The 12,637-nt window shown below is 38.0% G+C and overlaps 1 protein-coding gene and 1 long non-coding RNA gene across 2 annotated transcripts; both read left to right on the forward strand.

Annotated features, from left to right (window-relative positions):
* Window positions 1-343: 343 nt before the first annotated feature.
* LOC139959377 (chymotrypsinogen A-like) lies at window positions 344-8,924 on the forward strand. Its single transcript, XM_071956944.1, has 5 exons — window positions 344-603; window positions 1,433-1,604; window positions 2,440-2,723; window positions 3,461-3,591; window positions 8,260-8,924. Exons 1-5 carry the CDS (start codon window positions 513-515, stop codon window positions 8,491-8,493), a joined length of 912 nt encoding a protein of 303 aa, XP_071813045.1. The 5' UTR covers window positions 344-512; the 3' UTR covers window positions 8,494-8,924.
* Window positions 8,925-8,976: 52 nt separating this feature from the next.
* LOC139959379 (uncharacterized) lies at window positions 8,977-11,878 on the forward strand. Its single transcript, XR_011790073.1, has 2 exons — window positions 8,977-9,783; window positions 10,341-11,878. It is a non-coding gene; the product is annotated as an uncharacterized lncRNA (long non-coding RNA).
* Window positions 11,879-12,637: the final 759 nt, after the last annotated feature.

Here is a 12,637-nt window from a genome sequence, read left to right on the forward strand (position 1 = left end):
ACAGCTGTTTCATAAATATTTTGCTTTCTGTGGGGAAACGTGCCCCCATGCCAATCACCCGCCCACCCACCCCCACTTTCGACGCCCAGGTTGATTGATGGTATATGCAAATGCATGGATTGCCAGTTACATACATTATACGGTATAGGCCTACTCATAACGTATATATATGAAAAGCTTATCAAAGCTCAAGCGAGGGAAGTAGGGAATGTTCAATGTGTAGGTCTACTTATCGGGTACGACACAAAGTCCTTATTGATATTATTTCCAACAATTTAAACAAACAATAGCTTGATATGTTCTTATTGTCTAACACAATGTCTATGTACAGATTCTATCACAACGGGGCCTACATGATGAAAGGTTGACAGAAAGAACACTGTACCTTTAATAGCAGATAAATGGTAGGGGGTACACAATTCAATACTCGATATTCTAGAACCAAATAGTGTTGATATATGATGTGTTATTAATAGAACCTATATAGTACGACAGACTCATTGTACTTTACAATGAAGAGAAGAAGGCTTTTTGCTGCAAGAAATGAATGGCCATGTGTATTTGCTCTTGTGTTGATCTTTATATCACCGGGCCCTATCGATGGTGAGTATTGAAATTGTATAATTTTTTCACATGAAATATGCGTGTTTGTGTGTTTTAACATTTTGTTTTGGTATTCCCTGTGAAAGGTTAGGGTCCATGAATTCAACACAACTTTTGTGTTACAATTTATACAAGATCCATGAATGTAAATATCTTTCAAATATTCAGCTGTAAAATGTTCTCTTCGTTGCCCTTTATAAGCGAGTCGGCGATTTGAAGTGGCAATATTTATTCTGGTGGGATGCTTAAGGTTCAAGACTCCCGACGAAGGGTGGAAGGGGAGGGGAGGGGGTCAAGGGGATGCATGGCCCCAGTAATTATTACCACATGTGGCAATGGTTTCAAAGCAGACGTTGTGTTATAGGCGGCAAATTTCTACACATTTGAACATTGGTCTGCACCACGCCCTCTCTTCGCCCCGCACCTCATGTGTTGGGGTACCAGATGTTAAGATATACTGGCTCGAACGAGAGAAAAAATGTGATGGGGCTTGGAAGAGGGCTATTGCGTTTTGATGGATCCTTTCACCAAGAAGGTTTCCGAGAGGTGGGGCAAGTGCATGGTCCTGTCAGGTGATGAGCCGGTATATTAACATGTATTGTATAATACATGTTAACATCTGTTTTTTAATAAAGGGTGTTGTCAGTGAATCATGTAGACTGTAATTAACCATCGTTTCCAAGGAGATGCGCCTGCCAGGCCAGACTCCTTAGTTACGCCACTACAACGAAACATGATAGAATGTAAATAACGAAGTGTAAGATAAATATGACTGCAGTATAAACAAGTATATATATCCTATACTACTTACTATTCTTCATATATTCAGGCAAAGCCGATTGCGGCGTGCCGTCAGTCTCTTTTCTAAGTCACTTGGTTGATTTGACTCCTGAAACTTGGCCGTGGATTGGATCACTGAGGAATAACGTAAACGAACACATATGCACCGCGGTGTTAATATCGTCGAATACCGCGGTATCAACGGCCAGCTGCTTTGACTAGTAAGTATACATGTTTTCTCCTTCGATATTTAGCGGAGAGCGGTGATCAAATGAAAAGCCATTAGATGGGGATCTAAGATTGCAGGTTCGAGCCCTGGTTTGATCATTACATTGTCTGCTTAAGCAACTTCATGCTGCACCTAATATCCATTGTCACTCTTGACGCAGGTGTATTCACGGTGTCATGGGAGGTAATTGCCGGTAAACGCCGGTTTGTGGCTGCACGCAATGGGAAGTCCCATAGGCGACTGTATAGTGCTTGAGAGCGACTGTTTGAGTTTTTGTACAATTTGGCGGATGGGTGTGACCAGTTATAAAAGGATCATCAGGTGCTTACTGTTTCCAAATCGTGCAGAGACATATTCAATGTTATAGCTTATTAAGGTTTATATGGTCTGATATATTGGAAATATTGACTATTTTTAACAGAAAGAACAACAACAACCATACAACCGGTTTCAAATATTACATCCAATTATAATCCAATCTATTTAGAGGAGTTAACTTTTCACCTTATTGTATTATCGTTTAGTAAATATCCACAGGCCAAATTCACTTCCCGTTCTACAGCCAACATTTTGGTCTTTTATATGTTTTTCGTTATTGCACAGTTCTTTTAAATCTATATCAAATATTATTTGAGACGAAAATTATTTCCTTTTCTCGCTAGGACTAAATCAAAACCATTTGAGTCAATGCTTCTGTCGAAAGCGTTTTCTTCTTAACCTTCCTCGCCCTCTCTCCTCACTCATAGCCGTTTTGTTTTGTTTTGTTTTCTGTGATTTTAACTTTCAAAATATTGTCAATTTTCCCTTCACCTTTCTTCTCTATGTAGCGAGAATCTGGTTGAGTTCCTCGACTTACCGGCGGTCGCCATATTCGGCAGTGCAGACAAACGGCTGGTCTACACAAGCTACCAACATGCTTCCACTTTTGACGTCACATTACATCCGGGTCATAACATGTATGCAGGGCTCGAACACGACATCGCGATCTTACAACTCCATAAACCGGTGGAAGAATTTACGAGTTATGTGAGCCCAATTTGTGTGAACTCTCAGGAGAAAGAGGAAGAGGTGTTTACTCATTGCAAGCTCGCTGGATGGGGATGGGCAGACGGTAATCACCATGCATTATCAGTACATTTTATTAGTTACATCACGTAGGAGATTGTTGCGGCATTTATTTCTTACGCGTTCGTTAAATTAGTACCGAGCGCGTTTGGTCCTGCCCAATCTAATGTTTAGAATACCGAAATATGAGCTATTAAAATGTCTGCTTAATTCTTAATTGCTAACAGCACAGTTATTGGTATCAGCATATACAGGCACACGGGTTGGGATCTAAACAGGACACAAGGGGTGCATGCGCAGGGCCACGACAAACAACACACACACACATACTTAGATGTTGTATCCAACCTTCGTCAACTTTATTATGTTGTATTGCAGTAGCCTACAGGCTACAGTGATAAATATTTGGAAGTCCTTTATACAGTTACTATGAAAGTTTAACTTTTTTTTCACATGGAACAGAGTGACTAGACACAAGAAATTCACGTAACGTGAATAAATATTAATCGAATGACCTTCAACTGGCGAAAGGAATCGTGCCGACTCAACGTTTGAGTTTAAAACTTGCGCCCCACATGTTCCGTATTGGTATTTACCATTAAAGACCGAATTGCTTACCCTTTCGTTACTACCCACATAGCAGGTTAGCGATTCCTAACTTGTGTATCAAACAGGAATGGAAATATATATATATCCTATATATACATTTGACACTTTTCTTAAATTCCCAAATAATATTATATATTTTTTTATTATTATTCATTTATTGTTTTTTGGTTGCAGATTTGATAATGCCCGACGACCTCCAGTCCACTTCTGTTTCAATAACTTCACACAACATCTGTGTCAACATTTATGGAGTCTTTGACAAACAGTCGTTTCTATGTGTTGAACCGTCATCGAAGATATGTTCTGTAAGTATATATAGGAATGTATAGGCTACTTCGGGGCGGACTGAGGTAAGATTATCTGGGCACTTGTGTCAACCCGGTAATTGTGCCCTCTCCACCAGTGGCGTAGCCAGCAAGAAAAGAAGGGAACTTGGGGTCGACGCCATTTTTTAATACAAAGTTTGGAGACTTAGCCTACTTCTCAGTGAATCCAACCACCGAATTCAACAATAATGGAACGAAGCCTTGTATACGCAAGCATTCTCAATATTAATTTTGACTAATAGGGCTCTCCTGTTGCTCTAGGGCCTCGAGCACAGCCCGATTGCCCAACCAGACAGTTCGCCCGGGCTACTTCTCTTCTCAGTTTTCCAGTTTTCATGTACTTATAGTGAAGCTGCAGTTTGCGATCAAGTCTTTATTATTCATAGTAACAGGGTCGGTTTAAAACCCGCTAGAGCCCTAAGTCGGCAAAACTTCTTGTTATCCAACTTTACAGTACCAGTGGTAGATTACAATTTCAGCTTCGATTCTCTCCCACCATGATCTTACCGACCTTATGTCAGGTACAGTATCGTATACAGTATTTCGTAAATTTGAAAAGTATTTTGATAATATAGTTATATACACCATGAGTGACCTTGGTCAAAGCTAGCTCAGTAACAAACTGAAAAAAAAAACCTACGTGGACCGGAATGGCACAACATCAAAAGCACCAATTTCAAAATTTGCCAGAATATCAACTCCAGATTCCAGTCAGGACTGACGCCATCATTCCTATCGGGGCTGGCGCCATCATCATATCATGACCGTCACCAAGAAAGCAGACTCTTTAAACATGATTTTAGCCAGAAAGCCGGCGAAAGTGAATAACCCTTTTATCAAAGAAGGCTCATCCCCTCAAGTTTGGTTGTGCAAACTTTTCACATACACTCCATCCGGCTATATTTAAAAAAAGGGGGGGAAATATTCTGCAAAATGTTTTACATCTGTACATAGGCTTATTTTTTGTTTTTAAGAAGTAGTAATGGTTACTATATGGTTCAAATTTAAAAGAAAGAAAGAAAAGAAAAGAACTTTACTGCCAACATCAAAGCATCCATACTTTATCCTTCACAAATTATGGCTAACACAGGTTGAAAGTCTGAATCGAAGGAAATCAATATTGAAACCAAAGTTTGGGACTCATGCACTAGACTTCAACATTTTGTGAAAATTTTCACCATAAACTGATTACACTATTTGTGTGTTTCACATTCACCATAATTTCAATCAAGAGAACTTCTCGGACACCGTATTTTACAGGTCTACTACGCAAAGATAAAAGGCGAGAGGAGACGCATTTATTTATTAGATTACAAGGGGTTTCTCAGAATTAGGAAACCGAGTATCCCGGGCCGTTGTTTGAAGTAAAATAACGTTCTCTATTTACAGTCTCCGTTTTTATTTTTATTTATGTTTTATCTGATTTCCATTATGCTGGTATAGGTAACATTATACTCTGTTTTATATCAGTGAATATGTCTTACTTTTGTCACATATCTAACATCATATCGACCTATAGGCATACAAAGTGGTTTTAAACCATGGACTCCATGCTAATGTATCTCACACAATGAAGTGTACTTGATACTCATGCATATAGTGGCGAAGTAGATCCAGTGTATATTATATGTCTACAAAGTAATTTGCAGTTTGAGTTAAATTTGGGAGAATATGGCAGACGTATATGGTACGAGTACACATATATAAGTACGGGTACAAGTATAGGGTACCCCTCGGTATGAGTATGAGTACAGAGATCTCAGCACAAGGACGAGTATACTTAAAGGCATTGAAGACTCGCCCCAAACCGCTTGCGGCCATCTGAAAAAAAGTCAACTATCCGTTGCTTACAAGCGACGTTTTGTTCGTGTCGTTACAAAATTCAGACAGTACAGTAATGAAACGTGATACCTTGTTATCTTTAGCTGGACCTGAGATGTCCATCGCTGTATTGTTTGTACACTGTGCTGTGGGTATTGACCGCAGCTATATGTACTGACTGTCTAATTACCGATGGTAGCAAGCTGTGTGCATGTGTATTTCCTGGAATCGATGGTGGTGTCTAACACTTCTGTTACACCTCATTCGAAACTAGGTCAGATTACCGGCATTAGACGTTTCTTTTTGCGCGAGTCTTCACACCCTTTAATTCGGAACTAGCTTTTGTACGTACTAGATTTCCAACATGCTATGAGTACGGGTACAAAACTCTTGAGAGTACAAATCCACGAAGGCGAGGATGAGTACATGTACTTAGAGTGCGAGTACAAATCGAGTACAAATTCAAGAGAGCGAAAATTAGTACAAAGAAAATTTACGAGTATACCAATGCGGGACTCGTGACTACAAACCTGCAATCTGCTAAAATGTATATATATGATACAGGACCGAGAAAGTGAAAGGAAGATAATGTCCCTTAACCAATACTCCTGTAAGTTTATTCACCAAAATCCTAACCTTTCGCTCTAAAATTCGCCAGAGACTTGCCAAGTTTGCAAATAGAATGAAAATATTGCACTATTATATTTTTCAGCTTTAGCGGTTGTTCTGGATTATACAAAGTTCATAAATCGCATATATTACTCAGAGAAGCCTCAACTTAATGATTGTATCAATGTGATCTTTGCATTAGACTATATATAGGACATCCAATTATTGTGTGTGAATATAACATGCGTGTCTTGATAAGATGGACTGGGAGTCCTTTTTAGTTTGTAAAAACCCAACTTAAAACAATTGCTTTAATATGCTATGGCGAAAATATGATGGGGGGGGGGGGGGGGGGCTGTAGATTAAAGTTGCATGATATGAAACGAGGTTCTTATTAAAATATTGAAAGTAGAATTTCATTGTTTCCAATCCATTTGATTGAATAAATACATGAATGAAACAAAAGTTGTTTCGCCTCTCCCTAAGTTTTCGTCATGAGTTAGCAGGATCTGGTTTTGATTTCATTAGTCTTACATCATGAGTTTCTCTGTCAAGAGTAGAGGTTCCTGTCATTGCGTGATAAGAAGCTATAAGTAAAGGCTTAAAATACAGTTGACTTGATATATGTATAATGACATCATCATGAGGTACTTGACATATAAGAGGACATACGTATGAACATTACTTATTTCTTTGTCTGGTGGCATTTCGTGAGTACTTGATGACATGAAAAAGAATGGATAACGAGACTGATTGCAAATTGTTAAACTCTTGAACTTATCATAAATGTAAGAGGAAATTATGAAATATTTTAGAGGTTCGGTTTCGTTTTTATTAACAACAACTACTATAGCCCCCGTCTATTTTTGCTTATATATGTTTGTTTTTCATATGCGAAAGTCATATATACACAGTGGAAAAAACCTAAATTATTTCTATTAAACGCTTTCATGTGAATCAGCAAATATATTGGACATGATATTGTCACATATTATGTGACGAAGAGAATATAATAAACACGATATCCTTTGTCGTTCTTAAAATAGATTGGAATTATATATACAGCTTTAGAATTTCACATTTTCACGTATGATTGATAAAACACAACTTTGGACAACGCTGTTCAAGCTCTTAAAACAATTAATTAATTAATTAATTAAACATCTGTATAACAGTATCAAGTTCTTGTATTTCATAATATACTTTCTATGCCAACAATTTCACGTTTAGAAAGTGTAATACTTGAAAGTTTCGGAGAACTTATTTGCTGTGATGTTGTAAACTGTCGGTACTGAAACCAACATATCTTTACTATATTCGGTTCGTGTTATATATATATTTATATATATATATATATATATATATATATATATATATATATATTTAAATATATATATATATAAATATATATATATATATATATATATATATATATATATATATATATATATATATATATATATATATATATATATATATATATATATATATATATATATATATATATATATATATATATAAGTACAGAGAGAGAGAGCGAATACGTAAAACATGAAACAGTTTTAGGCCGTCAATTATTTTTCGAATCAAATGGAATTATAAACTAATTGTTATTTTTATGCTCTTCTTGGTGGCAACAATTTTGAACGTATCTTAGTTATTAAATCTTGAATCTTATTTTGAGAAAAATACTTTGTATAAGTTTGGTAAAAGCGCTGAAAACAAATGGATTAATAATCGGACTATAGGCTTTGACAAGGAGAGCCTGATCTGATCAGACAATTACGCAGCAAGCCGCTCTCTGAGATTTTTATATTTCCTTAAAGTATGATAATGAGATAACGATGAAAATGAGAAAACTTTATTATTTGTCTCATTTTTCATCGGGTCCCCTAATTGATCCCTGGCGCCGCGGGTCTGTATTCCCCTGTCCCGTCCCTCCTGCCCCACCTCTCGCCACGTCTGGAAACGTGTGCATTAGTATATACACTCTCCCATAATGATGGTTCCTATAGAAAATGAAAGCCAAACCAGTCTCAATCAAAGCCGTATATGATGCAATTATTTTTAATCATGTTTAATGACACGTTACATTTTAAACGTCGTTAAAGTCTTTTACATATTACGGTTGATTTAATATCGTCTGTTAAAGTTGCATAATTAATGTTGATTTTTTTTTAAATATTTCTTTTATTCTGTCTTTTTGTTGTTGTAAAGAATGATCCGGGAAGCCCCCTCATGTGCAAATCTCACGATGGACGTTGGACCTTGGTAGGCCTCTCTTCTTATGAAACTGAGCATTGTGACTTCAGACCAGTTGGCTATACAAGAATATCAAGCTACGTGAATTTTATACAGGCAAACGAGGCTGCTTCAACAAGATGTACTCTACTAGCTGTTCATGTTGTTACATTACTGTTGATCAGTGGGTTGAAATTAATTACCAGCTGAATGCAGTTAAGTTATCAGTCTATTTGCATATTCATTACTGTGTTATTATTGTAACAAGAATATGTAACTCAGATCTTTTCCCACTGCCGCGAAGTACACCGAGGAAATGTCCACAAATTTTATCGCGAAATATTCTTCGATTTATGGTGCGATGATTTCGTGAATATTTGAATAGCAAGGCATATCTCATACATAATTCGGTATTAATGTACCTTTCAGTGTACAACTCAAACCTTGCTTAAAAAGAGTCGTCTACTCGAGGTTTCGGGGCCGTCTAAAACGAAACAAGCTGTTTCATTTTCGCGGAAAGAAAGATTAATTGGTGGTACTCAGTGGTCTCATAGGCTACATGTGTGCTCAATTCGAAAAGCTGTATCCCTACATTCACAGTCTAAATGATATGATGCATAAGTTATTGAGGATGTTCCATATAAGGAAAGTTAAGGAGATGGAGTTGAGGAGGGGGGGGGCGGGGGGGGGGGTGATGATGAAGAATGAAAAAGGGATATGAAGATGTGCGGAGGATTTCAAATTTTTAAGTCCCCCGACTGATTTAGGTAGGTGCATGGATTTTTTTTATGGGCCAGAGGCGAATGATAGATTTCACAAAGTAAGTGTGGCCTAGGGGTGGAGGAAGGACGACTTTCATTTCTTTCCATAGTTAACACGTCAAATGGTGTACTTCTTGGCATATGAAAGCCGTATTATGCATTATATAATAAACACACACAAATTAAACGGCCTAAATCTTCATTTTCACCCTGGAAGGTTCCAGGCTACAATCACGGTAATGTGACGAGGTACTTATTTACCACAGGAATTAGCCATTTTGTAAGGAATGAGAATGTTTATAAACAAGTCAGCGGACACCGGTTTGTGTTTGTAAGCTGTGCCAGCTCCGTGGTATAACACTGTACACAGAGTAAAACATATAATCTGACATACAATACCTATTAGAGTCGATATCAATTCGCACGAGTGTTCAGGTAAAGTGCCAAAAAAGCATATCTTTTTTAATATGTTATCATAGATGATCAATTTTTGTGTGGCTTGGATATCAGAGCAGACCGATAGAAAGTACATGTGGTTGGAAAATGGTTGGTCAACTTAGGCAATTTTAGACCACTTTAGGCCTTCCTTTAGCAGCGCACGAAAAGTGTTTACTGGTGAGTGGAGAGGTTTGTTTACAAGTGTCGAAATGTTCCTGCTCTCATAGTTATAAATTTACATGGTCATAATTCGGAAACGTGAAGGTTCCATGCTTGGCCAACGTGTTAGCTATCCAGTAAGGTAAGGTGACCATATTTTCGTGACTGAAATCGGGGACATATATTGCGTGACTGATATGGGGGAGAGGTTTAAGGGGAAAATTTTCAAGTGCCTAAGGTGCTTAGATGTAAAATGGTGATACTTTGAAGCACTTTTTAAATCAATTTTATTTTCAAAAATGTAGCAATTTTCTTTAAAGAAATCCACTTACTTTACGTGGTTCTTTGAGAGCTTGTAATTTGCTCATGCTCACACTATAAGTGTCGTTGTGTCGCCGTGGTTGCCATTTATACGTTCGAAAGAGTGCTAGGCTAGATCGGTCTGGCATATTTTTAACAGTGTTTCCACTTTACACTGGCCCACCTGAAATACTGGTTATAAGTTCCGTTCTGCGACTGCACACTTGACTAAATTTTGTTTTTACAATTATTTAACTAATAATGTGGGATATTTTCGAAATTCCTGAGCATTTTGACGAATCGGGGACATATTCGGGGACACTTGTTCATCGGGGACAGCACACTGTAAACGGGGACTGTCCCCGAAAAATCGGGGACGTCTGGTCACATTACAGTAAGGGGTAGGGTTCAGTGCGAACTTTTAAAGGGACATAGAGACCACAATTACTCTAACGATTTAGTGTAGGCCTATAATTCAATGGGGCAAATACTTGGGTTATGCTACCTCGGGCACTTTTCGACTATCATGGCAGGGAGAATCAAGGATGTTTTTCGTATTTGGCGTTAGTGACACTTGGAATATGGCACGGATTCATATATAGATGATGTTGTTCTACCAACGAACTTCAGGTTAGTCTAGTGCTGTGTTTATACTTTTTATGGCCCGATTTGTTCCGTCATGTGCAAACACTAGAATACATGTAGGCTAAGCATAGCTATCCTGTACATTACATATGGAGGTTAGCGATTGCGCGATACACTATACTGCATGTGGATATGTTTGTTTACAAACTTGCATGCCAGTTTCCGATCGTTGGCTTGCTTACAAACACATTTCCACTTGCTCGTTCTTTGCCAACGGGCTAATTACTATGGAAAAGAAGTACCTCATCATAACTTTGTCATTGTAGGGTAACTATCAAAAATTAAAAAGATGTTTTAGGCCGTCATGAGAGGCATCGCTGTGTACCGTCTGTAGTGGAATGCACAACGACTTCAAGACTGGCAAATTAGGTCTATTTTTAACTCTGAACAAATAGGCATTTGAACCATGATTTATTGTAAGCATTAAAATTTGATGGAGACCGGAGTGAGAGCAAGGAGATTGTGGGCATCGTAATGGGGAACTTGATGGTGTGATAAAGAGGGGACGGAGGAAAACTTGTGTGGGATAGGGAATGGTGATGGGATGAGAGGGTAGTGGAGCTAGGATCGATGGGATGAGATGGAAGGGATGAGAGGGAGAGGAAAGAAGAGGTGAATATGGTCGGGATATGGGCAATGGGGAGGGGAAAGGAGATGATGGGGTAGATGAACGGGAATTAAGCCGGAGTGGGAATAATTAGTATTTAGGTGTTGTTTCATTCATATTCTCATGTGTCAACGTCTAACCCAGTCTGATCGTCGTACTGTACATAGGCCTACAGTATATCTGTAAAATTGTAAGTAGAAAATAGGCACGTCACCGTGCGCTGATAAGCCACTGGGCGAAGCCAATAATGTATGTTACTACAAAAGCCCGGGAAAGGATATAGAAGTTCTATTTTCGCGGAACTGAAAGCAGCTGTAATGTAGTGCTTTGTGTTTAGAAGGATGCATAAAATATATATCTGCGCATTGTTCATTAGTGACTATAGTTTGGGAAACGAAAGGTGACTGACTCGTGAAAATGAAACCACTGTTTACGAACATCATTTGTTCCCTTTTAAGAGATAAGAGGGCGATAAGAAAGCAAACAAAACGCCAGGTGAAGTATAATCAGTTATAAATTAGTACCGGTACATGTCGTAGGCTACGTGGTGGGATCCGTTTGTGTGTGTTTCGTCGTTGCTTCCTGAAAATCGTAACAAATGATCGATTACTATAATCACAGGGTTGAAGATTATGTTCAGACCAAACTAAGGCAATATCCCATATATTTTGGGCACCAAAATAAACATTAAGTAAGGAATATGTTGATGATTACATTCAATGATAACATTTTTTTGCCCTAGATTCTTTTGGCAAATGCATTTCGAAAACTAATTGTAACGACACTTGACTAGTCGTTATTACAGCATCCATCGAGTTTTTACCAAAACTCAGGAGGTGCTTGAAATGCATATATGATCTTTATACATATATTGAGCAATAAAATATACGGCCTTTGTTATCTACATATCCATCGAGTTTCATTTTGTAGTTTCGTTTTATTGTTTACTGTACTAGTATTTATTCCAGCTATCAATCGGTGACAGACACCAAAGTATTAACAACACCGACCGTCGTATGTAGCCAACACAGTTTATTTACTTACGATTTAACACTTAAGTAGTAATGGTACTATAGACACGCAACAGTTGCTGTTTTTAGAAGGAGAATTTCACGTAGTATGTGTGGCATACAGCACATACATGGAGGGATAATGATTGAAAGTTCCGAAACTTTGCGTTTGTGTGTAAACTGCCCCCACATCACAGTGTTCACATATCATACATACCGTAGTCAGAAGATTATCTTCACACGAGTGTCATGCAGTCCAAAAGTTTATATATGTATTGGATATTTTATATACGGGCATTATGTTCGAAAAGTAAGGAAGGCAACTGTTTTTTCTTTGATAATTGATTCGAAGTCATGTTTGATCCAGTGTCGTGTATGACCCGGGTCATGTTTGATCCAGGGTTGTATTTAACCCGGGTCATGTTTGATCCGTC

The sequence above is a fragment of the Apostichopus japonicus genome, chromosome 19 (genome assembly GCF_037975245.1).
Source record: "Apostichopus japonicus isolate 1M-3 chromosome 19, ASM3797524v1, whole genome shotgun sequence".
NCBI lineage: Eukaryota > Metazoa > Echinodermata > Holothuroidea > Aspidochirotida > Stichopodidae > Apostichopus > Apostichopus japonicus.

What these genes read in the sequence shown, in the direction of transcription:
- LOC139959377 (XM_071956944.1), top strand. Translation starts at nt 513, where the DNA reads ATGAAGAGAAGAAGGCTTTTTGCTGCAAGAAATGAATGGCCATGTGTA. An exon ending in ACGGCCAGCTGCTTTGACTA is followed by an intron (nt 1,605 to 2,439) that starts GTAAGTATACAT and finishes TTCTCTATGTAG; the next exon opens with CGAGAATCTGGTTGAGTTCC. An exon ending in TGGATGGGGATGGGCAGACG is followed by an intron (nt 2,724 to 3,460) that starts GTAATCACCATG and finishes TTTTGGTTGCAG; the next exon opens with ATTTGATAATGCCCGACGAC.